This window comes from Verruconis gallopava (genome assembly GCF_000836295.1).
Source record: "Verruconis gallopava strain CBS 43764 unplaced genomic scaffold supercont1.104, whole genome shotgun sequence".
In the NCBI taxonomy this organism is placed as follows: Eukaryota; Fungi; Ascomycota; class Dothideomycetes; order Venturiales; family Sympoventuriaceae; genus Verruconis; species Verruconis gallopava.
This window is the reverse complement of record NW_015622240.1, coordinates 1-24627: the sequence shown is the minus strand read 5'-3', so window position 1 is coordinate 24627 and position 24627 is coordinate 1. Positions and strand designations below refer to the sequence as shown.

The window sequence follows — 24627 nt, the reverse complement described above, 5'->3', positions numbered from 1 at the left end:
AGGAGTAGTAGAACTTGAAAGTACACCTTCAGAAACAAATCGTTAGAAAGGTTTTTGAGGAGGCAAAAACTCACTTGAGTAGTTTTAATCAACTCATGTTCTTTCTTAGAGGTAGAAACTACTTAACGCCATAAAATCCGAGCTGACAAAAAGACCGACGCTAATTTGGAATTAGAGAGTTACAATCTTGAATTAAATTGCCCCCTTCTAAAAGCTCTTGAAGGATGATAGTAGCTTCATGCGGAGAGCTCGGCATTTCAGGCTGCAAAGATCGAGTGTCGGTGGTGTCAACATGATCATCCGGAAACCAGTGTATTCTCTACGAAAAGGATGTAATCAACGAAACTGATAGATTTGATCTCATTTGCAGTGGCAACATTGAGGTTCTCTGACATTCAGTTTAAAGAAAACAAAGAACTCTGATTCATTGAGCCGATTTCATCCCATGTAAATTTGTGGGCAACTACTTTCTTTGCCTACAATTAAGTATTGAACGGCTTCTGGCCATAGACAATATAAAATGGCATGTACATATGCGTCGTCATATCCAAGCATGCCGTCCTCGTTCTTTCACACAATGAATCTACTTCATCTTTCTTCCAACCCAATCCCTTGATCAGAGGTGCAAGAGCAGTTGCCTCAAGACCTTCAATGAGCGCAGTCTGCCAATACCATCCGACCTTCTTAAGAGAATTGCTTTCCGGCCAGGATCCAATTGGCATATGAAACACTTGTTCAACAATATTGACAAATCCCGCAGCCCTCATCATATCTTTCAGCTTGCAAGTTTCCCTCAATTTTACACCATGTCTCTCAAGACCATCGGCAACGAGATTACAAAACTTCAATAGCTCGTTGTCCACAGCCATTTTACCATCGTGGCATTTTGGAAAGTGGTCAATTTCCTGGCATTCCATCCAGCCTCCGGGTTTGAGATGTAAAAAGGCGCGCTGAAAGAGAAGATTTCGGTTTTGAAAGGCCTGGATAGTGTTGCGAGTGTGCACGTAATCCCAGTAATTCTCAGGATCCATCCAATCCAACTCAACGTCCTCAATTATGTGATCAAGGTTCGGGGGAACCATCTTTTCCTGCATCGGACTTATATCAACGGCTCGAACGAACGCCTCTTGATAACAGTCCGCAACTGTCACACGTAATTAATACTGTCTACTGGAACGCATACTTGAACCGATAGTCTGTTACTCACATTCTATTGCCCAAATACCTGTGCCTGTACCCAGATCAATAACTTTAGCGCCATCTGTCTCGATTGGCGCAAAGTATAGTCTCCCGTTGAAAACAATCCGGAAAATATGGTGCATGAGACGCTGTCGAGAATTCTCAGTTTCGTCATTCGGGAACCAGTACGATCCTCCCCCGTGATACGTTCTGCCATTTTCTTGCACAGTTTCAATGTCGGTCGAGGCAATTGTTGTAAATGCGGATGAAGTGTTACTTCCGCTCCCATAGGCTTCGTCAATATGATCATTGCCGAGTGCGGAATTGGGGACCAATATGCTGTCACTATCGATAGATATCGGTAGTGCCACATTGGAAGTTGAACCTGCACCTTGCATATTGAGCAGGTTCGAAGCCGGTATATGATGTTGTGAACCCCGAATCGTGATGTAAGTTTAGCACCGACAAGAAATTGGCTATGCAAAACGACGCGCTTGTCGCCTTTTTATGCTGATCATAGGTCTTTGCTTAATCTATATTTAAAGTTCGTGTGGGTTCTCGAACGCTTCCGAAACTGACTGGGAATCCCCACGGACCCATGGTCTGAAATTCAAATTTGACCTGCCCAGAGCATATCAACGGCTTAGAGACGGTGGCGTTCCGCCAAGTCTGATAGCACGTCCTTGTTTACGAAGGACAGCCTTTCTGTTCTGTCTTGCTACTCTCGACCATATCTTCATCGACGTTGTTGGAACTGCATTTCCGGTCGAAGGATCCGCCATAAGGGATAAGGGAACTTCCTTGCTAGCTAAACTGCCACTATAATAGTTTCAAAAAACCTGAGTAGACGAGCTGATGGCGGTAATCTTCCGGCGGGGATTGTGATGGCAGGACACAGTAACATGCCATAAAAGCCACGATGTGGTCTAACCGCTTTTGGCCTAAGCATGAACTTTCCACTTTCGTCCTAAGTTCGAGATTTCCTCCTTGGTCCTAAGTACAAGCTTTCCTTTTTTGTCGCAAGTATGAATACACCATGCCAGCGGAGTTTTTTTTTTCAAGTGCATCTAAATGCGGGTGTCACACTTGTTGGTTGTTGCGGGCCAATCGGCGATCTTCCAGAGCGTCTCGGGTCAAGGCTGCAGTTTCACGCGATCTCTATGTGCCTGGCGTCGGGCTTTCCTTATCACACCCGTTTTCCGGTTCTGTACTTTGTGGTAGAGCTCCCAGATCGCCATCGTAAGTCTTCTTGCATATACACGGCATAAGTGCTTCCTCTCTGCCACCCTGGGCCATGTTGCTGGGTGGGTGGGCATGCTTACCGCACATGTCTGGTTGCATATAAACACACCAATTGACATTGGTTCCAATAATTAGCTTCCCTATGGTGGCGGGATCCTTCCACTCCAGCATCATGCTCCTAGCCTCCCCTGTTGCTAGTGACCGTTGCTCACGCTTGGGAATAGGCGGTTGCGATTAAATCATATTGTCCTACTGGGAGAGCCACCATCTTTAAGGGACACCTCGGCCAGCAACAGCTGGTCGATGTATCTGGTCTGCACCTAAAGCGTCTGCATTTCTTTCGCTCTGTCTCTCTGCATCATGCTGTTCTTCATGCCAATTCCGCCGTGGCCCCAATCGATAATCTTGCCTACAGTGCTGACCATAGCTAGCATTGGCCTGACCGTGCTCCTAGAGTTACGAAGGCGTGACCAAAAGCGTGCACGTCCGGACAGTTCGATTGACCTGATGCGTCTGCCTTTGATCTCATTGCCCGTCGCAGGGTCCGCTTTGGCGGTTGCAGTCGTCACTGCTGTCTACCAAAGTCAGACAGGCAAAGCATCAACCATCATCTGTACACTGTATCTCCAGATCGGACTCGCTGCGTGTCTAGCTGTGAGTAGTATCTCTCGTGAGGTCCGACCTAGTTGACATTGCCCAGTACGAAGGTTCTGCGGTGATCCTTGAGCAAACGCACTCATTTACAGCATTTTTTTTCTGGTGGTGGCTTAGGCCGTCGTACGCCCTATTTTTAACATCTGTTTCACTCACAATACTCATCCAGTATGTGCAATTTTGCGTATAGAGGCCCAAGTGCTGATCCATTGCGCAGCCGAGAGCCGGTCGCAATTAACGAAGCGACGATTGCGTTTCTTATCCTCACCAGTGTCTTTGATGCTTGGCATATTGCACAAGTCCAACTTACCGTTAATAGTTCTATTATTAAGCCGTTCGATGGAAAGTTGCCTGGTTTCTATACCAAGACGAAGCGTGCGTTATCATGGCTTGTGAAGGGTTTTAGGCTGACTCTGGTATCATTCTGGAACGGCGAGGAGTCAACGCGATTCCACAGGAAGTTGTTTGTTTTATTGATACGGAACTGGGTTGTTTTTGGCATCGACGTGTCATTTGCTCTGCTTTTTTGTGTTCAAACTGGACCATACGTACGGTGGATTCTGCAGGTAGGAAGTCTCATCCAACCATAATTTCCGGCTGATTCAAAATAGTTTGTGTCATTTCCGAATTTGCTTTCGTCGGTGGTGTGGATATCTCTTCGTAGAGATGACCGTCCACGTGAACTGGAGTCATCTGGCTTCCAGGCTGGGTTAACCGACAACGAACGGTAGATACCGATACGCAAAGTCTGCTCTTCGGCAATGCTTGTCTCTCCCTCTCGTCAATACAAGCCATATTTTGAGACCTGTATGTGTACGTTATCTTTGATCCGCACAGCGATATAGTGTAATCAATATTTCTTTCGCAGCTTTTGACCTATTATGCATATTTCATATTTCGAGAACGTAGACCCACTCAATAGCAACCATCCAGCTTCCTTAAAAGTCCACAATCCATCCTCCCCACATGGCTTTCTTGACTGTCCGCTACACATACGGGTCTCAAGGGACAGTTCTGGCGGACTGAAAAGAGAAAGATCCAGAGTCTCAAGGCCAGCCACCCGAAGGATCGTCATGCGAGGCGTAGCCTTCTCTGCTTCTTCACGAGCATCTATTTTGCTCCAAAAGCAAAAGCGGCATGGTTTCAGCAAACTTCGGCACGACACCCTGCCACGGGGAAAGCGGGAAATGGAGGAACATTTGGGGACGGTGCTTAAGATGTATTTACACCTCTGCTGATCAATGAAATTATACACGAGCTAGCAGATGCAGAAAGTCATATCTCATTGATTAATTAGCAGATCAAAAGAAACCGTCTAATTTGTGATCGAGGGATGTTAGCGCCACACCCAGACAAATTGGGAGCTATAACAGTGGACTTAGCTTTCTTCCATACAGCAGCTGTGGATATGCATACATTCTCCATACTTGCCAATCTCTCCTCTAGAAGCTTTTGTCTCACTTCATGTGACAATGAAGCAATACAAACACCTTTCTAAGGAAGAGCGTTGAAAAGTACGCATCATATTAATGGTAGACTAGTCTAGTAGAAGTAATTTCCATCAGTCATCATGGATGGTACCTTCTTACATGTTGGCGGACAGATAAGATTGAACGGTTAGCCGACAATCGCATGAAGAGAGAGCTCCGGCTCATGGTACCAGATATGTCAACACAGTTAGGGTTGGGAATCCAGCATGAGATACTTTAACAAATGGCCTGTGTGTGTGTGTCTGAGATGCTAGTATCTCTCAACACGAATACCAATATAGAGTAGGAAGGGGAGGAGACAATTGAGAACTAGCTCTGCACTCCCCAAACGCTTAGCTTCCTTCTATTCTCATATTTTGTAACAGCCGTGTTTGCCTCCTTAAGGCTTAAAAAGCCTTGTGAGCATTAATCGAGCTCATGTACAGAGGTGCCGTTTTCTTGTGGGGGTTCACCAAACAACTCCTGAACGGGTGAAGAATCAGCATTTCCTCTTTTTGCGTTGTTTCGCGTTCGGTTTAGTTTGAGATAAGAGAACAATCTCCGGACTAAATTTTCCAGGTGGCACAAGGAGGAGGTGATAGATGCGACTTCGCCTCCCTCCCGTAGGCCATGCATCAGCCGTTATAATATTGAACCGCGTATCGCGCCACGCACCAAATGCTTCAAAATGCGCCTTAATCCTCAATCACACTCTTTTTTTGGGTTGTGATTATGACTCGTACACTACTGATTGTGGCCAGCCTGTTGCCTTTAAACGTATTTGCCTCACTAGTCCGGATCTCGTCATATGATTCAATTCCATATCGTCCACGCGCCGTCGCGCACCGAAAACGTTGATTACCTGGTTGAAGACATTATCAGCAATGATGGCAAACCCATCAACAACATGACCTAGCTAATGTCTTCTGTGAATGCAATGCTGTTGCAATCCCAGATTGCACCAACCTCACGAACCAATACTCCTGCGTACTGGCATCTCATGCCATTTCACTTTCTACGTCAACATTTTTTTCCTTTCCCCATCAACCGCAAATGCAAAAAAGGTATCGACGGCCCAATTCTCGCCTTATATAATTCAACTGCAGCATGAAGGGTGGCAAAGGCAGTCGACAGGATAACCAGCAGAGAAGAGATGGAAGATGCAGACAAGTCAAAGTGGATTTTGTCATAATACAAGTATATTTGCTAAGTTGTTGGATCACAGATGCCATAATGATGAAAACGTACGTTTTACATGATCAATTATCAAAGCGCATCGCAATTCACACATGGACATCATATTTATAGAACGGTATAAGCAGCTCGAATAGAAAACAGAACAATATACTCGAGAGTGATACAGTTACAGATATACACATTATACGCAAAGAGACACAACCTGTAGTGGCGAAAGCATCAGTACCATCTGAAACTAAGTTTGCTCTTATATAGAGACAGAATTAAGATCCAGTATTCAAACAGCTAGTCAGTGTCAACATGAGACCAACGTAACTGAAAACCAGAGCCGGCAGACACGATGCATTCCGTACTTCCCGGCACGTCTCATTGCTCACTACCTTGAAGTTGTGATGCAAGAACATTTGTCGGAATGTGCCATCCATGTTAAGAAATGTGAGAAGGTATTGCGGCTAATGCGTCGACCACTGGCCGATAGCAGTGCTGACGCTATGGATTTACAGCACCCTTGCTTATTGATCATTTGCCTTTCTTGCATGATTGGGGTGGAAGGAAGTACGCCCCTCGAGAGGAAGAGATAAGGTGCTTTGAAAATCGAGAGTAGTTCAAGTGGGGTCTGCGTCGCTTCGCAGGAGCAACTCATCCTTTTGGTTCCATACTTCTGTGAATATGGTCGAATGTCACAAGGCTGAAGCTCTTGCACCCTGCTCTTTTCGCTCTATGTGCAGTGAGATGTTCCCCGTATACAAGACAGCATGGCGAAGTAGCACACTTTAGCCGAGTTCCACTTGAACTTTGGACCGCTGAGTTTTGGGCCACATTACCACCCGCCATAGCCAACATAGCCATACGAAAAGAATGGCTGAAACCGTGAAGGATTCAATGTACAAGTACGGAATATTGTACAAGTACACTTTGGGCCATGACATTGCCAAGGAGTCTCGTCCCGCACTGGCATCTGACACCACTGGTGCTCCGATGTGGATAAAAAGCCTCAACGAGGCTCTCCAACTCTGGTGGCACTGTCATACTACTACTGATGACGATGTATGGTGAAATTGACTCTACAATATACACAAACTCCTGCCCAAACAATGCTGGTATAGTTTTAGAACCCGTCTATTCACATTATCCAAAGGGGTTGCGGGGTTACCGTACTTTCTCTGCTCCACATGAGAATCTGCGCAACGAAAATGTCAGATGAGTTACGCGCCACTTGTTGCTCCTGCGTAAATTTTCATTGGATGAGGACACAATGTCGTTTCTCGAATGCAGGATGTCGAGACTTTCGACATTATGCATCTCCTCTGAAACTGACAGGTCGGCCCACAGCGGCATAGGCAGCATGCAGGGTGCAGTCACCTGAATAGAAATCGCCGGACAGGTCATGAAAAAGAAAAGCATATCCTAGCAATACTTGTCGCAAATTCGCTTCCGCAACAACCATTCAAACGTCCTTCATGATTTATCTGCTCTTCTTGCATTACAGTTAAGAAGAGAATATCTCGCCCAGTGCCAATGCAACCTTACGGATTCTCTAAAATTACCATCATCACTGTGGATGATAGAAGACAGACATTAGTAAAAGGATGGGTTTGCTCGGAATGCAATAAATTTTCTAGGTCCATTGTCGTCCTTATTCTGTAATGGATGTACGCTGATGAAAAATTTAGAGAGAGAGATTTTCTCAAGAAGCGACAGCATATCTTGAGTAATCATCCCAATCATCTTGAGAAATGTTATGAGGACTGGAAAGCGCTGTTGCGAAAGGATTGGCGACGACGAGAGTTTGAAAAAGAATATGGGGTTGAAATAACACAGGACATGGCGAGAAGCGCTTTACGGGATGCTGAGTCCTGGATCAATTGGTTGGATCTATCATTCAAGGATAATCATGAGAGGTTTTGCTGGATCATCTACATTGGAGGTAAGCTTAGGGGGAACGCTCTTCCAGCAAGCATCAAATACTCTATTCATGGTAGTGAAATGGTTGTACTAGAAAGCATGGTGTAATAACTGGACTCCAAGTTTAAGCATGGACTACTAAAGTACTGTCTTGTAGAATGATACATTAAGCTTCTGTGATATGGTATACATGAATGAATACCCAAGACAACCAAAACAATAGTTGTGATAGCAGCTCTCGAAATAAAAATTGTCATATAACTTACTTAAAATGACCGGGGCTTTTGGGCAAGTGCAAGCTTTCTCAAGTCACCGAAGATACGGCGCAATATGTTGAAAGGAAATTAACTCAAGCATGATGGCAAAAAATCTAATTGCTTTATACTTCTCTTTCTTAACCACAAAGGATATAATCATGATATACCTCGAAAACAGGGACTCAACTCTGAAGGGAGGTAGCGATTTGATAGTCTGAAAATGTTCCGTTTCGTCAATATCCATCCTCTCTTCTTTTCAACATCCATAACATGGACGATACACTAAGTCCGTAAAGTCATAGGGCAATAGCAATCAGTAGAAATGCGAGAATTAGTGCAGAACTGTGGACACTATATTCAATTAGCTTGGATGAGGATATTGACGCCTAACATACCAATGAAACAACTTGCTGGGAATGAAGCAGTTCAATATAAACACAGTGAGGCACAGCATCCCCACCTCAAACCCATCCACTACCATATAGTCCTTGATTTTTGTAATCGACTTGATGAAGATGGCGAGAGAAATTCCTAAGAGCCAGGTAGAGGATTTTGAGTCGGCTATCAATCTAAAAATCCATGAGGAACCTCTGCTGTAACCTCCGAAGACGGTGATAAAATACTCCACCGTTGGTACCGACATTCCTGTCAAAGCTATGCCAATTACTGTTTTAGGTATGCTCAACCTTACACTGGATGTTGCAACTGCTTCCAAAAAATGAACAGCAGAAAACAAGACGGCGACAGTAGAAATAATTAGTATGGGGACATTAGTCAAAGGTGAATAAACCAGATTGATGCTTTTTGGGACGACTTTATTCACATCACTCATTCGTCTCTCATGGAGTTGGATAGACAAGAGACTCAAAAGCAAAGTGGCAGCCATCTGCATTCTTGGAATATAGGTACCTGTGCATGAATTAGCTTGGTTATGTATATATATGGTCATCTTGCCTTGCGGTTCAAATTTGAAAGCAAGCGGTAAAGCAATGCTGGTAAGGCTAACGATCAAGAGCTGAGCTGTTAGTCGTGCAACAATAATACGGTTCTCTAGTTGTCGGAGGCCACCAAACACTATACAAGTGCCTAGTATCATGAGGCAATATGAGGTTTGAGCTCCTTTCAATGCATTCCGAGCCAGGTCAGACTCGCCCCTCGCCGCAGCAAGGATTGAGAAGCATGTTTCTGCCCTAATATCACTTTCATCAGCTCTTGGTTTAGAAATTAGATATCATGGCTCAGACCCGAACAATCCATTCAAAATACCGGCGAGTTCCTGCAAATGCCAACTCAAAACAACGTTTTCCAGTGTAAGCCGTGAAACAACAGAAACAGAAGTTATCCCAGCAAAGCTTACGAATAACTCTGCCAGAGATCCAGGCCTTGTAAAGTGGAGAAATGTGCTCCACACAAAAAGCAACAGCGGTATACTGAAAGTCAGCAAGATTTTGTTCACATAAAGCTGCATTTTGTTCAATTTGAAATGCAGAATACACTATCAAAAAAATCCTGTCGAAAGAGGAGATGCGAAATCCAGGTACTTAAATGTGAGCAGAAGAAATTCTAACAATAGTCACTATATCTAAATGCGAAAAAAATGGAACGACGATCTTACTTGTCTAAAAATATTCTTCTTAGACATCATGACACAGGCAACACACCTTTCAAAGTGCGCTTTGGTTTCATTAGGCAAAGTAGATACGAGCACTTCATTCGCGTAGCGCAGCCAAAAGATATCAGAAGCGTCTATTTTTCCCATGGATTAAAAATAGAAAGATACGGGAGCTTAGAATTTCTTCTTGGCCTGTAATTATTCTAGAACTGTTGGCGAGTGTCACAGAACTACTAGAAATGATTCACTCGAGCTATCACGTGAAGTGAGATAACGAGGCTATCAACTCTTTATTTGGTCGTGCTGTACTAAAGTATTGTACAATAATCCAGATGTTGCATGAAGAAGAGAAGGATCAAGGGTACATTTGCTCAAGAATATAAAGGAGATCATCCCGCCTTTCCTAATTGGGATCTCAACGGGTAGACGGTGAGATTTATTCAAAGGTCCATGATTATCTTTTAGGAGCCTGGTTGGCTAGCATTAGAACGTGTTGGCCAATGTCAAGGTGCGTTTGCTGATATCAGTTCTGCTTAGGTTAGATGGGTAACAGGATGGTACTGGTCATGTATCATGGGGTGACCCCGTGACTGCGAGATTGTTGAAATCAGGGCGCGCTCTAAGCGAAAAAATTGTACCGAATCATATGTGAAACAGCCTTAGTATGTGATAGGCACAAAGCATATATGTGAGAATTTATTATTGTACTTATAGAGATTTTATAGAATATATTGCTAGTCTGTAACTTCACTTTTTTTTTTGAATTCTAATTGAGAAGTTTCGGCTGGCCTAAGGCCGCCATGCTGGCGTGTTCTACAAAGCATAGCCTCTATCTACCCTCCGAGCTAGGTCGGTTGATCCTACAGATCAGGACTGCGAGCATCACTCATCCGCTCCGCAGCCCTTGGGCGTTGCCACTTTTGCCTGCCCCTCAGAGCGAACCGCCAACTCGGTATCCGGCGTTACATTAAACTGCCGGGTTTAGAGTCCCGCTAGGTATGGTCTATTTTTGGAGGGTGGCTACTAATTATCGCCTCTGATTCTCCTTCCGGAAGTTGAATCCTCGTTCTCCGATTGGAGAGGTAGCTTGGTAGCAAGTTGACCCACGACGTTGGAAGTCTCTTTTTCCGGAGGTTGTGGAAGAGTCTCTTATGTGAGACGTTGTCGAACGCTCTTGAGACATCTATCAGCAGCATTGAGGTTACTAGTCGTCTTTGTCTTGCCCACTGGAGCTTTTCTAAGATGAGGTGGATTGCGTGTTCGCATCCTACTACTGCGCGTCCGCCAATGTGGAATCAGGGGAGTAAGCCGCAGCGTTCGGCTATGTAATTGATTCTCTTAGCTATTATGCTGTCTAGTATCTTCCGATAGTGTTGAGTAGCGCTACTGGTTGGTGGGATTTGGCTGCTGTGTAGTCGCTCTTGCCTGTTTCTGGAGTGCCATTGTAATGGATTGGCGCGGCGGGCTCAGGCATTCTTGCAGTTATTGAAGAGGTTTGTCAATGGTTTTGTCAGCTCCGCTATAGCTAGTTTCAACACTCTGTTCTATATTTGGTCTGGTCCGGGGGCCTTGTCTGGGGCCGTGCCGTACTGGGCGTCGTTAATATCATTAGTGCCTGTGTCCGGTGGTACTGGAACAAATGTGTGTCGTAGGGCTTCTGCCTTTCCCTGTGCCGTATTTTGGGGCGTGCCATTGTCGTCCTTGATGTCTGGTGTGAAGGCTGTGTGCGGGGTGCCCCTGTTTCTGGCCTACTTAGCTATTCTCCACATGTCCTTCATATCTTTGATTTCGGATATGCGCTCCTGATGTTCTTTCGTGACGGCCTTGTCAATGGTCGTTTTATTTGTCCGTCTAGCCATCTGGAAGACCATGTAGTCGATGTCATCGCCGGTGGTCCGCCATCTTTGTCAGGCTGTCTTGAATTCCTTAATTGCCTGTGTGTATTCAGGTGTCTATCCAGGTCTTGACTTTGGTCCAATCCTCGCCTTTGGTGCGCTGGCGTGAATAGCTGATATTAGTGTATCTTGGATCTTTTCTGTTTGCTATCTATTTCAGCTGGCGTGAGTCCTGCTGGTTTAATTTCGGGCAGCCGAGTTCAGAGCACTTTAGTGAAGACCTCCATGTCAATTTTTTTTTGATAAGGTATTGCTCCACCGCTTTGGCTTGGGTAATTCCGGCTCCGAATATGGTCACGAGGGGCGGGCGGTCGGATCCTTTGTCCAATTTAGCCCGGGGCCTGCACTGATAAGGCGTTCCAGGATTTATAGAAGGTAGTCAGTAGCGCGTGGGCATGCTACTTCCTTGATCCCTGGATCCCTGGATCCCCCCCCTCCCCCCGGGGCCCAGTCATCGCGTAGGTTAAAGTCTCCTACCTTGATATTTTGGTGGGATCTTCTCTGTTCTAAGGCACAGTTGAGCTTCTTTAGGGCGGACCGGTGTGGGAGGCCGGTCTCTTCTTCATATGGTGCTTCCGGGTTGGGGTTGTATACATTGTATACTATAACCTTGTTTAGTTGGTCTTTTATTTTAAGCGTTATGGTTGTTAAGTTTGGCCCATAGTCGGTGAGCTCTATACTTGTTGCATCAATATTCTTACTAATGAATATTGCCACTCTTGCCTTCGTGTGGTTTAGTATGAACGCTTTAAACCTGGTCTTTGCTGAGTTATAGGTCTGGATTTCAGTGCCGAGTCTGTTAATATACGGCTCCTGGAAGGCAATGATGTCTGCTTCGCCTAGCACAGGGTCCCTTAGGACCTCCGCCATGGTGTTGTGGCTCCCGCCTATGTTGTACTGTGCTACCATGATGGTCTGCATCCTTGGTGTGTTTTCGCTCATTATACTGCGCTCAGGTTTTCTTTGACTTTCCTTGATGTTGCTGCTGGCCTTGATGAGGACCAGACTCTCCTTCCTGTTTAATTTTATTGTCGATATGCAGCGATATCTCCGGCCCCTCACAGCGGGCGTTCTTGCTCCTCGCTTTCGGCCGTCTTTGCCCCCTTGTTTCTGACCTGGATCGGCTCCGATCGTCGTGTCGACTCTTCCTGGGATTGGTGCTGATCTCTCGGGGTGGTCCATTTGTGGTCTTTGCTTTCCTCGCTTTTACTAGGATATATTCTTCTGGGTCATCTGTTACCTGCGAGTTTGGGGCCTGTTGGCTTTCCGTTAAGGCTCCAGTCCTGCTCGTTCCTTTCTGGTTTGCTTGTGCTGGGGTGGGGACTGTTTCCATCTTATCGCTTTCTTATCCTGCAGGATGGCTGCTGATCACAGAAGGTCCCGGGCTGACCTCGTGGCATGGTTCAGGATAGAAGGGGCGAGCGTTTAGTTCGGCCTTGGCTACCTCTATCCTCCGTAGCTCGTCTTTATATTTTGGACACTGTTTTAACCAGGCATAATGTGTGCCGTGGCAGAGACAGCATCTTGGAACTGAAGATGTGCATGTCTCTTTGTTCATGCAGAAGGTTCCTTTACATTTCCCATACTGGTAGCACTTCAGGCATCTGATAAGCTGGCATGTCGAGTCATGTCTGCGCACCACTCGTAGTCCGTGACTCCACGTTAATGTCCCTCCCTTAATAAGTGTGTTGGGTCCTTCAGATGTTTTACAGTCTACCACGAGGCTACTGTCTTTCTGGCTGTCCCTGTATTTATGGTACCATCTGTAATCGACTACCATGTCTTATGCTATTACTTGTCTATTTTCGATCCTGAGCTGTTCAATGAATGCTACCTTATTCCCTGGGTCAATGGATTGGATTGGTGTCCCATGTACGATTACTGGGTTGACTGGCAGCATTATCTCCGCTTCTATTGCCACGAATCCCTTCCTTTCCTCTTTGTGCCTGCGCAGGGTCTCCGCTTGTGCTACGGTCTCCGTGTGTGCGACAATCGACCCTCTGCCGTTAATTCTGGCTGCCTTGAACTTGGCTGCCATGATCAGCGTGTCTTCCGTGGACGTGAGCGCCACGTTGAGCTTTTTGACTAGCTCACTAGGCCTTAGCTTTCTCTGTGCGTATAGTACTGCCTTATTCCCTTTGTATCTGATGACTATCTCCTTATGCTTTGGGCTCTCGATTGAGGCTGCTGTGGAGGATATCCCGCTCATGGTGCGCTGTAGGGAAGGAGGTGCGGCTGGTGAGGACGCGACTTGGGTCCAAGTGCGAGTGTTCATCGCGTTCTTTTTTGGGAGGGGCGTGTTCAAAATACTGCTGTTTGCCTTAATAATAGTGATGTCCCGGTGTATATCCTGAATAAGTGTGTACTTGGTGTTGTTGTTCAAGTTCATTCTTGTCCAGGCGTGTTGACTGCATTACAAACCGTTGAATGCTGTCAAATAGTGGTTTATAAATCTTCTCAGGGATATCCTTTCCCTTTCGGTCGGTTCCTTCAATGCTTGTGCGTGCGTATTCATGAGGTTGTTGATGTCTGCAAGGATTCGGTCTCCATGGTCTTTGAGCGTGTCGGGTTTTGCCCCAACGAGAGGCAACTTGTGGCATACTGGGTACTGGGTTATAGCCAGCAAAATGTCAACTCTGTTTTTGGGGCGATCTACGTTGCGCTAGGGTGGTAAATTCCAATAGTGTGGTTTCGGGGTTTTGTAGATGTTTTTCTGTAACTTATAAGAATATCTTCGACGTGCTGGTTTGCGCACGGACGTCAATCAGGACCAAGAATGATTGACATCTGTGCGCATCACGGTATAATGGGAGACACAGCTAGGACGACTCCCATGACGGAACGATCTCGAGGCTATCCTGAGCCAGCGCAAGCTCAATTCCGATTTCTCACAAAGCTTTTACTCGTCCATGGCCAGTGGAATTACATTCGCACATGCAAATATATTGTCGGTACATTTTGGAAAGAACTCCTCTTCTATCTCACCCAAGCTCTGTATCAGCGATGGAATGGCTATACTGGCACATCCTTGTATGAGAGCTGGTCGCTTTCCATGTTCAACACTTTGTTCACATCTTTGCCGGTGATTTGTGGGCCCTCTCCGCAATGCCTTCCAAGTTCCTGCTTGAGTTAGCCCTTGAATCCTGACTAAGCAGTTCAGCGGTTCAATGCGTAGTGCAAATGTCGACATTGGTTAATATCCAATCGCCACAGCAAAGCCAGAAACGCAGCAGAGCCAAAGACGACAAGACAGCAATAACGTAAACGTCGTAGGATCAAGTTGGTTTACTCTTGGGCAGTTTTTGATACGGTTGCATCATGTTGCAATGGACACAGCGCCATCCCTAACATGCCCACAAAAAAAGAACATGATTGTGAAAAGTTCTGACGTACCTTCAATGCCAGTGTCTCTACTGCCGGCATTTTGCTATCCACCAGACAAGTCATCCTCACCGGAGCTGGGCTGGTGGTCCTGGTTGTGACCAAGTGGCATCCGTTGTGTAGCATCTGAACACGGCGGAGTCTCAGTAGTGAAAAGAGTCGCGCCTCGAATCAGCTAGCATCACTCTGCTGCTTCTTCGCTTCTTCTGCCGCTTTTTTCCTAGCCAAGTAAGGTTTGTCTTTACAGAAAAGAGTCTTTTATGCGGGAGATCATGTGATATTCCTGCAACACATTTCTCTCATTTTGAGCAAAATGAGAGATCACGTGTTGTCACGTGTTACTTTGTAATAACGTATTTCACCACCAAGTCGCGCACACCACCAAGTCGCGCACCACATCATCGAAACTTATCATTAAACCACAACAACATGTCCAATCCAGTTCAGAATGAAGGAAAAATTTTATTAGCACTTCAGTCAATTAATTCTGCATCAAATCTATCAATTCGAGCAGCTGCACAGCTTTATAGCATTCCTGAAAGCACATTGCGCGATCGCGTTCACGGTCGCGTTGGACGCGTCGATTATCGACCAACCGGCCACAAACTCATAACAACAGAAGAGGAGACTCTAAGAGTATGGTTAATTAGTATAGCGGATCGAGGCTACTTATTGTCACCATCAAATCTGCGATCGGCAGCTAATCTATTACTACAGAAGTGAAATAGACCTGATATATATATTGGCAAAAACTGGCCTTTAAGATTTATTAACCGCCAACCAGAGCTCAAATCACAATATAATCGGAAATATGACTACCAGCGCGCTCTATGCGAAGATCCTGAGCTTATCCAACAATAGTTTACACTTGTCCGCAATACAATCATGAAATATAGTATCATCAAGGATGATATTTACAACTTTGATGAGACCGGATTTGCAATAGGCATTACAAGTACATCACAAGTGATAACTACATCTGATTGATGTACAAAGCCTAGTCTTATACAGCAAGGTGATCGAGAATGGGCTACAGTGATTGAGGCAGTCGGAGCCAGTGGCTATCATCTACCACCAATAGTGATTCTGAAAGGCAAGGTTCATATCCAGAATTGGTATGAATACAGTGAATTACCACCAGATTGGATAATTAGTCTCAGCCCAAAGGGTTGGACATCAAATGAGCTTGGTCTTCGATGGCTTACTGATATATTTGAACCATATACATAACCACAGACTGTTGGTGCATACCGCTTGCTTATCCTTGATAGGCATGAGTCTCATATAACACCTAAATTTGATTACTACTGTAAAGAACACTCTATCATTACATTATGTATGCCTCCATATTCATCACACTTGTTACAGCCCCTTAATGTAGGCTGTTTTACAGTCTTAAAGAGGGCATATGGTAATCAGGTCGCAAACCTGATGAGGCTTGGCATCTCTCACATCAACAAAGCGGAGTTTCTTACATGCTTGAAAACAGCTCGATCAGAGGCATTTTCACTTAGTAATATCTATAGTGGATTTGCTGCTACTGGAATTGTCCCATTCAACCCAGAACAAGTTCTATCAACAATCTCGAGGCCACTTACACCACCCTAACCTCTACCAACAGATGATCAGCAATTTACACCCAAAACTCCTCACAATCTTACTCAGCTATATCAGCATGTAGGGGCGATACAAGATCTACTTAGGAAACTATCATATAGTCCACCTACACTAACTAATCAGGCAATACAACAGCTGGTGAAAGGCTGTGAGCTATCTATGCAAGGCGCAGTCCTACTGGCTGCTGAGAATGAGAGATTAAGAGCTGCTAATGAGCGACAGAAAAAAAAGAAGCTATTAAAGAGACGACATATAAGTAAGGCAACTAGCTTAACTGTTGCTCAGGCCTCTCAGTTGATTCAACAGTCTCCTAGGACTGAAAATAGCGAGGTGGTAGCAGCAGTTAAGGAAGCTCAGGAATCACGTGAGGCGCCAAATGCAGCTGAAACATGGCAAATTACATGCTATATTTGTCGTAGATATGATCATCAAGCCTCAGAGTGTACAAAATATAGGATATTTTATTAAAATATTATTTTGTGGTTGCATTATATACATTCAAAGTTTTGATGGCTGGTGTGCTGCGCGACTTGGTGGTGTGCGCGACTTGGTGGTGAAATACGTTAGCTCTCGCGCCTTGAGTCTGGAGGGTCTTGAGTGTTTTAAGCGTGGCGGCCGTGTATGAACCTTCTGCACCTCCTGGGTTTGACCAGGCGGAGCATGCGTACATCATCTGTGGCACGACCGTGCCTCTATAGATTTTCCGCATGTCTTATAGGCCTATGCCCTAGGTAGAGCCTCCGATGTAATTTAGTGCGGTGATTGTTTTTGTGACTTTCTGGTGTATTTTTATGATGTGTTCCTTCCATTTGAGCTTTCAGTCCATGATGACCCCGAGGTACTTGCATATACTCTTAGCCGGGATGGTGACCCCTGGGTTACTAGTGGCCTTTTGAGGTCGATGCGGCTCTGTGCTCTTATGAAGTGCACTAGCTGGAACTTTTCTGGTGCGAATTTTGTGCTATGGGTTTGTGCCCAGTGGTGGGCCTTTTCGAGTACTCGTTCAATCTTCCTGTATATCTTGTCTGTAGAATCACCGCATGCCAGGGTCGCAGCGTCGTTAATGTACCCTACTGTCGTCACATCCTTTATCCTGCACTCCTCTATAAGATCTGCATTATAGAAGATATATAAGATAGGTGAAAGGGGTGAGCCCTGCGGGATACCTGTTTTGATCTGGTACTCCTCAGATTTGTATCCGTCGAGCACGATTCTGGTGTGCCTGCTGCTTAAGAAGCTCGCTACCCAGCGTACTATTATTTCATCTACCTTTCGCTTCCGGAGGTTGTGTAGGAGACGCTTGGCAGAGACATTGTCAAATGCCCCCATAATGTCCAGAAGGAGAAGGCTAGCTACTCTCACTTTGCCTTTGTTCTATAATTTATAAATATATTTGATTATAGCATGTATCGCGTGTTCTGTAGACCGCAGTTTTCGGCCCCCAATATGTCGGCTGGGGAGCACCTGGTATTCCTCTACCAGAAAGCTAAGCCGCCGGGTGATGACTGCGTCCATGACCTTCCTAATCATGTTTAATAGTGCGATCGGGCGGTACGCTTTAGGGGTTGTATAGTTGTCCTTTCTAGGCTTTCGCAAAACCACTGTGGTTGACTCACAGAAGTGGACTGGACAGTAGCCTAATTTTAGGCTTTGGTTGATGGTGGTTGTGAGGAATGGTACCAGCATTCCTGCGGCTGCCTGTAGTGCCCTGTTAGATATCCTATCTGGCCCTGGGGCCTTTAGTAGGGCTGCAGCATGGATTGCCTCCAATACTTCCTTTCTGGTAACCTTTGGCATCTGTACCTGCCCTGAATAGGATGCCCCTTCTATGTCGCTCAGATCCGCCTCTGGTGGGGGCGGGAAGAAGGTCTCTTTGAATATATCCGCCTTTCCTTGTGGTTCTGTTGCTGGGGTGTCCGCTAGGGCATCAGGCCTCTGTATTATGGGTGTGATGCTTGGGGCTTGGTTACCCCTGTTGCGTGCCTATTTTGCGACCTTCCATAGTGACTCGGCCGAGCTCGCCGCTTTTGTCACCTGGTCTCTGTGTGCTTTTTGGAATACTCTTGCGATGGTCTTGCCCTTGAGTTTCCTACCTTCTTAATAGTCCTTCTATGCTTCAGCCGTCGGCTGCCAGGAGTACCTTCTGCGGAGGCGCTTCATTTCTGCAAGTGTTTCTCGGCATGTGTTGTCCCACCCCTCCTTCATCTTAGGGCTAGGTCTCCTTAGAGGTAGGACCCTTTCTGTTGCTGTGTGGATTACGGTGATAATATACTGGATATACTTATCTAGCGCTTTCTTTGTGTCTGGCCTGCGCTTGGGTGTGAGGACCTCCTTTAGAGCCTCGCAGAACTTTTCCTCATCCAGGTGTTTCCACTGGTGTTTAGGTTTGGGTTCTATCGTCCAGATCCTCATATCTAGCGTGGTGCTGATCGGTAGGTGGTCAGAGTCGTGGTTAATATCCTTATCTATCCTACAGTGGACTATCTAGTCGACCAGACCTAGCGTCATCTAACAGAGGTCTATGGTCGTCTGGCCAAGGCCGTTGTTGAACGTGATTGTGCCTAGTTCCAGCATATTTATCATATTGAGGTCGTCCATAATCTTGATGAGTTCCTCTGACTCTGGCTCTTCTCTTATAACTCCTGGGCCTCCCTATATTTGGTGGTGTAGGTTGAAGTCACTGAGCGCTATCTGCTCTTTTGTAGTATGTTTCTCTAGCTGGGCTCGTAATACTGGGAGGGTGGCTGCCTGGTCTTTGCCTTAGCCTGGGTTGTATATATTATGCAGTATCAGTTCGTTTTCTGCTGCCTCTTCACCTATAAGGATCTGTAGTGTGTATAGGTCTCGCGTGTATTGTTCGATTTGCCAGCGGGCATGGTCTAGGCGCTTATTGATAAAGAAGCATACCTGCGCCAGGTATTCCTTAGTGCTGTCCGTTGGATAGCACAGGTGGAAGGTGTTCTTTGCTGGGTGGTGTGTCGTGTCCTCAAATAGATTGCGCCAGGGTTCTTGGATAGCTATTATATTATAGGTCGCTATGCTTGGGTCTCAGAGTAGTGTTGCTATAACCTGGTTCTTTGATTTATAGATATTGTACTGCAGTATCTTTAGTTGGTTTTATTTTATTATTGGTCACTGTCGCTATCGAGGTCCATGTTTTGAGTGCTGTGGCGTATTATAATATTTGAATCTATCATTTCCAGCGCTTTCCTGCTAGGCTTTAGTGGCCTCTGAGGTTGCTGATTCAACTCCTCATTTTCTTTCCCCTCCGGCGCTGCCCTCTTCTGGCCTCTCGCGGACGCTTGGGTCGTTTTCATGTCCCATGTTGACCTTGTTCTCCGCAGTGTGGGGCCCGCGGCAGTAGCTGGTGAGTCACTTCCCGTTACTGTGCTGTCGGAAATCATTGTCCATTGGCCCGTGCTCAGCGCGCGACAACACGCTTCGCGTCTGAAAACAGTATTTGGTCAATATCTTTATCGTTAGGCATATAAATCTGATTCAAATGCGCCATCTAGAGATCTATCAGCAACAGCAGATTAAGATTATACTTAATCTTGGTGTATCAGCTGAAAATATTGCTAAGGAGGTCAGATGTGCGTCTTGAACTGTCCGCTGAATCACTAGTAATTATAAAATATATAGTAAAGCATATCTACCTCGTAATTGCTACCGAAAAGGCCGATTGCCTAAGTTGACTACTGCTCAGGTTTAGGTTTGTTTATAACTTAGATGTATTAAAATCATATTACTAATATAAATTTTAGTGGTTACTCAACTTCATTGAAGATCAGCCTACTACATACCTTGATGAAATAATGCAATTTTTAGCTAATAAGTTTAATATAACTATTAGTTATACACAACTTGCAGGATATCTGCATAAGCACAAATGGTCAAGGAAGGCTGTATGTCGCCGGGCTGCAGAACGCAATGAAAAACTACATGCAGCTTGGGTTGGTTATCAATATACCTGGCACCCTACTCAGCTACTTTTTATTAATGAGAGTGGAGCAAATGAACGTACTGGTGATCGCAAGTTTGGTTGGGCACCTATTAGCAAAGAGTGTCAAACCATATCACTATTGAAATAGAGTGAAAGATGGAGCATCTTACCAGCGCTAGATGTTGATGGCTATCTCACATGGCATATCTTCCAAGGCGCAATTACAGCAGAGATCTTTCTTGAGTTTATGCGTGATCAGGTTCTGCCTTACTATAAGCCATATCCTGGCAAGAGGTCAGTAATTATTATAGATAATACTAGTATCTATAAAAGCCAGTCTATCCAAGAGCTCTGTGATCTGCATAGTGTTCAGCTACATTTTCTGCCTCTATACTCACCTGATTTGAATCCTATCGAGGGTACTTTCAGTAAGCTAAAGGCATAGATAAAGAGGCATTACTGTAAGATAGCAGATTTTGAGACTTTTAATTAGTTCTTATATCATACTGTATCAACAAACTATAAGTAGAGTATACTGGCATGCTTTTGATATTGTGGATATAACAGCGAAGCTTGATAAGATATATAGAATAGACAGTATAACTATATAATAGTTGCTGTCACATAGGATATCTTAGATAGTTGGTTGCTTAGGTGGTTAGCTATAATAATAGTCTAAAAGATATTGAGCTTACTAATTAACTATCGGTTGCCTAATCCTCTGATATAACAGTATCTATAGAATTCAGGTTGCTATCTGGGTTGATTTTTATTCACTTAAATTGATGTAATCTTTGAGATCATATATCTCTATAAGTAATAACCCTAAAAATTCCTTTATCAGCTAAATAAAAAGTAGGCATGTAGGAGTTTTAGTGTAAGGGGTGGATGTAAGCGTGATATCAAGATGGAGAGCAATAGGCTTGGATTCGTGTCAAGACTGACGACTAAGGAAGCGAACTAAAAGGAACGCTGTGCGTAGCTTAAATACTACAGTCCCAAAGAGCATGTGACTCGTGGCCTAAGCGCAGCTGCCCCGTGCGCCAGTTCCCTCTCTGTTCCTCACAACTCTTCCCCCCCTTCCATAGTCTGGTCTCCAGACTCGCTAAGAGGTTGTCAGTCTCACGGCGCGTTTTCGCGGTGGGTGCGTTTTGTCTATGGTCATCGTCGTTTGTTGTTGTTGGGGTGTGTGTCGGCACCGCGTTGTGTGCGTTGTCGTGCCTGTCACCGTCGCGTAGCAACAGTGTTATGGTTTTGATGCTCAGTGACAATATAAATCTTGCGCGTCCCCAAGTTCTTCCTCAACCATACACACACACACACTCACGACACCCGCGCCTTTGACACCATACGTATCATCACCAGCATTCAGCTTTATGGCTCCGTCAACTCCCCGTGCGTCGGGGGCGAGGCGGGAGCCGTCCACGCCTCGCTCTTCAGGTGCGAGACGCGCGCGTTCTCCCCGTCCTCGTTCCCTGGCGCCCCCTTCACCAACACCCGCACCGTCTTCGTCAACATCACGGCGCGGTGAGGCCATCTCCGGACATAGGCGTACTTCCCGCCCGCGCTCTCCTACTCCTCGGTCTCCGACCCCGATACCGTCCTCGCCGGTGCCCGAGCGCGACAAGACAAGTTCCAGGCGCCGGCGCCGTGGCAGCGATGCCTCTGCGTCCGAGCCCCCCAGTCGCCGTCGCCGGGTTGCCTTCGAAGTGACGGTGCCTTCATCTTCTCGAAGTAGGGATAATACCCTATCTCCTCCAGGGGAGACCGTGGAGGCGGAGGCAGGCACCTATGTCTGCCTCCGGTGCAGTAAGGATGTCGACCTCGTTCTGCTGTGCGATATGCCCGCGTTTCAGAAGTGTGCTGGATGTTCGCGCCAGCATCATGAGTGCGAGGAGGTTTGTGCCCTGATGTTTTGGTTGCGTCTTGCTTGGTTCTTCTCACCAATTATAGGTCCCTCCTCAGTTCGCGCTTTGTCTGGCCCGCCTCGTCGAGCTCGCTAGGGCTCTCAAGGACTACGAGTCGGGTATCACATCAACCGTTGAGGTCGATCGAGCGGAGTGCGTGCGTTTGTTCGCGCGCTATAAAACGGCGGTTGAAGCGTTTGTCACTCGCGACAACCGGTTGGGCGGGCATCGCCGCCCCACTTTAGAGGTCATGTTTCGCGAGCTCCTAGAGCAGATGCGACAACTCATCCGAGGGGTGAACACCCTCGCCAGCATCTCGCCCTCCTCCGTATGATCTTCCTCTGTTTTCACGTTGGTTGTTTTTTCTGACCTTTGTGTAGACTGCTGCGTCTCAGGCGCGTTCTGGGCGCGTCTCACAGATTCCTCCCGAGCTCGTTTTTTCCTTGCGACACCAGGGTCGCCGGGCGTTCCGCCCAAATCCCTCTCTCGACCCTGCTCCCCCTTCTCGTCGACGGCGCCATGCCGGCGACTCCTCTGCTACGGCGTCGTCGTCTTCTCGGGGCGGTGGTTCCGCTGCCACCCGTGAGGGTTCCTTTGTGGAGCTCTCATCCGATTACTCCGAATAAGGGGCTCGTCCCCTGCGTTTTGCTTCTTGTAATATATTTAGCATAGCTTACTTAATGTATGGTATCTTCATTCGTTGCTCTTCGCGTGCGTCTTCTCTTCGCTCGGTTATCAAACTCGTCACGCATCTCTTGGGCATTGTCTAGGTTTTCCCTCGGCAACCATTGGTTGTACTCTGTAGGGTAACCTTTCCATTTGACGAGATACCACATGCCATTCTTATGCTTTTTCTTGTCGAGGATTTCTTCGACTTCCCATTCCTCCTCATCATCAATGATTTCTGGGAGGGGCAGTTGGTTCGCCGTGTTCTCGCCTCCCTCCCGCTGGTGGTACTTTTCCAACAGTGAAACATGGAATGTATTCCACACCTTCCATGAGGCTGGTAATTGCAGTCGGTAAGCTTGCGTTCCGACAGGTTCGAGGATTCGGAATGGTCCAACAAAGCGCGGTGCAAGCTTTTTGCTTGGTTGTTTTAACCGCAAGTGCTTTGTTGACAGGAGGACAAGATCATTTGTTTTGAATGCCATTGGCTCGTGTCTGCGGTTATAGTATTTTGCTTGCTCTTTGCTTGCGTTGGCAAGGTATTCTTCAAGCTTCTTGCGTACGTCATGGAGTTGCTTCACTCGCTCATTGACGTCTGGCACTTTGCTCTGGGTTTCAATATCATAATAAATTTCTGGGTGGAACCCGTACAACGCAAAGAACGGGGTTGTGCCAGTTGATGCATTAACACTGTTGTTATATGCAAATTCGGCAATTGGCAGTAATTTCGCCCAGGTCTTCTGATACTGCCCGCAGTAGGCACGCAGGTATTCTTGGATTGTCTGGTTTTGCCGCTCCGTCTGTCCATCGGTTTGCGGATGGAATGCGGTTCCCATGCGTTTGCGTATGTGCAGCATGTAGCACAGTTCAGACCAAAATTCACTAGTGAACTTCGGGTCACGATCAGAGACAATGCCTTTTGGTAGGCCGAAGATTTTCATGACCCATCTTTGTATATCTGTCCACAATCACGAGGATAGCATCATATACGCGCCCGTCGCGTTTGGACGGCGGGATGCCACTCATGAAATCCATCGTGATTTCTTTCCATGGACGTTCCGGCACAGGCAACGCCTGCAATTCACCATACGGGCGGTGTCTCTTCACCTTCACCCGTTGGCATACGTCGCATGTTCGCACGTATTCTTGTACGTCTTGGCGCATTGATGGCCAGTGGTACTTTCTACTCAGGAGCTCAACCGTTTTGGCTGCTCCAAAGTGTCCTGCATGGGGGTCATCATGGTACCTCCTCATGAGCTCAAACTTTACTGCCGGGTCGTCCGGTACGTAGGCTCGACCTCGGAACAGTAGGACGTCCTGACGGTTTATTGACCAGTCACCCGCCCTCTTCCCGACCTTCCCTTGTAATGCGTCACGCTTGCTTTTGGTGAATTCGCATTGGGCCTGTAGTTCACGAAGAATATCGGGGATCTCCTTTTCCATGTAGGCTGCTTCACCTTCCATGGCTCTCACAACGACACAGCGTGGGTAGGCGCTTTTCCCTACTTGCCACGTTGTTCGTTGCCCACGATGCCCGCACTCTTCCCGCGTCCGGGATGCGCGAAGACCGCGTAAGGCCGCAGTTATAGCATCGCCACAGGGGCTCGCCTCCCTGCACTCTGGACTAGTCCCTGGCTGTTGCCCTGTGTGCCCGATCGCTTTTGATCTGTTTTTAAGCACCAGGGTTGCGCTCACAGCACTTT

At 46.4% G+C, this 24627-nt stretch overlaps 4 protein-coding genes across 4 annotated transcripts; 1 reads left to right on the top strand and 3 right to left on the bottom strand.

Annotated features, from left to right (window-relative positions):
- Positions 1–386: 386 nt before the first annotated feature.
- On the bottom strand, positions 387–1944 carry PV09_09642 (uncharacterized protein). The gene is made up of 2 exons (XM_016363744.1): positions 1208–1944; positions 387–1144 (listed from the first exon to the last, which is right to left on the bottom strand). The coding sequence occupies exons 1-2, from the start codon at positions 1575–1577 to the stop codon at positions 483–485; spliced, it is 1032 nt and encodes a 343-aa protein (XP_016208431.1). The 5' UTR covers positions 1578–1944; the 3' UTR covers positions 387–482.
- Positions 1945–2227: 283 nt separating this feature from the next.
- Positions 2228–3943, top strand: PV09_09641 (uncharacterized protein). The gene is made up of 5 exons (XM_016363743.1): positions 2228–2418; positions 2646–3075; positions 3122–3243; positions 3293–3641; positions 3687–3943. Exons 2-5 carry the CDS (start codon positions 2782–2784, stop codon positions 3804–3806), a joined length of 885 nt encoding a protein of 294 aa, XP_016208430.1. The 5' UTR covers positions 2228–2418; positions 2646–2781; the 3' UTR covers positions 3807–3943.
- Positions 3944–13193: 9250 nt separating this feature from the next.
- On the bottom strand, positions 13194–13799 carry PV09_09640 (uncharacterized protein; the record flags this gene model as incomplete). The annotated part of the gene is made up of 1 exon (XM_016363742.1): positions 13194–13799. The coding sequence occupies one exon, from the start codon at positions 13797–13799 to the stop codon at positions 13194–13196; it is 606 nt and encodes a 201-aa protein (XP_016208429.1).
- Positions 13800–20303: 6504 nt separating this feature from the next.
- PV09_09639 (uncharacterized protein) lies at positions 20304–24627 on the bottom strand. Its single transcript, XM_016363741.1, has 4 exons — positions 21047–24627; positions 20522–21000; positions 20433–20458; positions 20304–20378 (listed from the first exon to the last, which is right to left on the bottom strand). The coding sequence occupies exon 1, from the start codon at positions 23863–23865 to the stop codon at positions 22936–22938; it is 930 nt and encodes a 309-aa protein (XP_016208428.1). The 5' UTR covers positions 23866–24627; the 3' UTR covers positions 20304–20378; positions 20433–20458; positions 20522–21000; positions 21047–22935.

What these genes read in the sequence shown, in the direction of transcription:
- PV09_09641 (XM_016363743.1), top strand. Translation starts at nt 2,782, where the DNA reads ATGCTGTTCTTCATGCCAATTCCGCCGTGGCCCCAATCGATAATCTTG. An exon ending in GACTCGCTGCGTGTCTAGCT is followed by an intron (nt 3,076 to 3,121) that starts GTGAGTAGTATC and finishes GACATTGCCCAG; the next exon opens with TACGAAGGTTCTGCGGTGAT. An exon ending in TCACTCACAATACTCATCCA is followed by an intron (nt 3,244 to 3,292) that starts GTATGTGCAATT and finishes TCCATTGCGCAG; the next exon opens with CCGAGAGCCGGTCGCAATTA.
- PV09_09642 (XM_016363744.1), bottom strand. Translation starts at nt 1,577, where the DNA reads ATGCAAGGTGCAGGTTCAACTTCCAATGTGGCACTACCGATATCTATC. An exon ending in AGGTATTTGGGCAATAGAAT is followed by an intron (nt 1,145 to 1,207) that starts GTGAGTAACAGA and finishes TACGTGTGACAG; the next exon opens with TTGCGGACTGTTATCAAGAG.
- PV09_09639 (XM_016363741.1), bottom strand. Translation starts at nt 23,865, where the DNA reads ATGAAAATCTTCGGCCTACCAAAAGGCATTGTCTCTGATCGTGACCCG.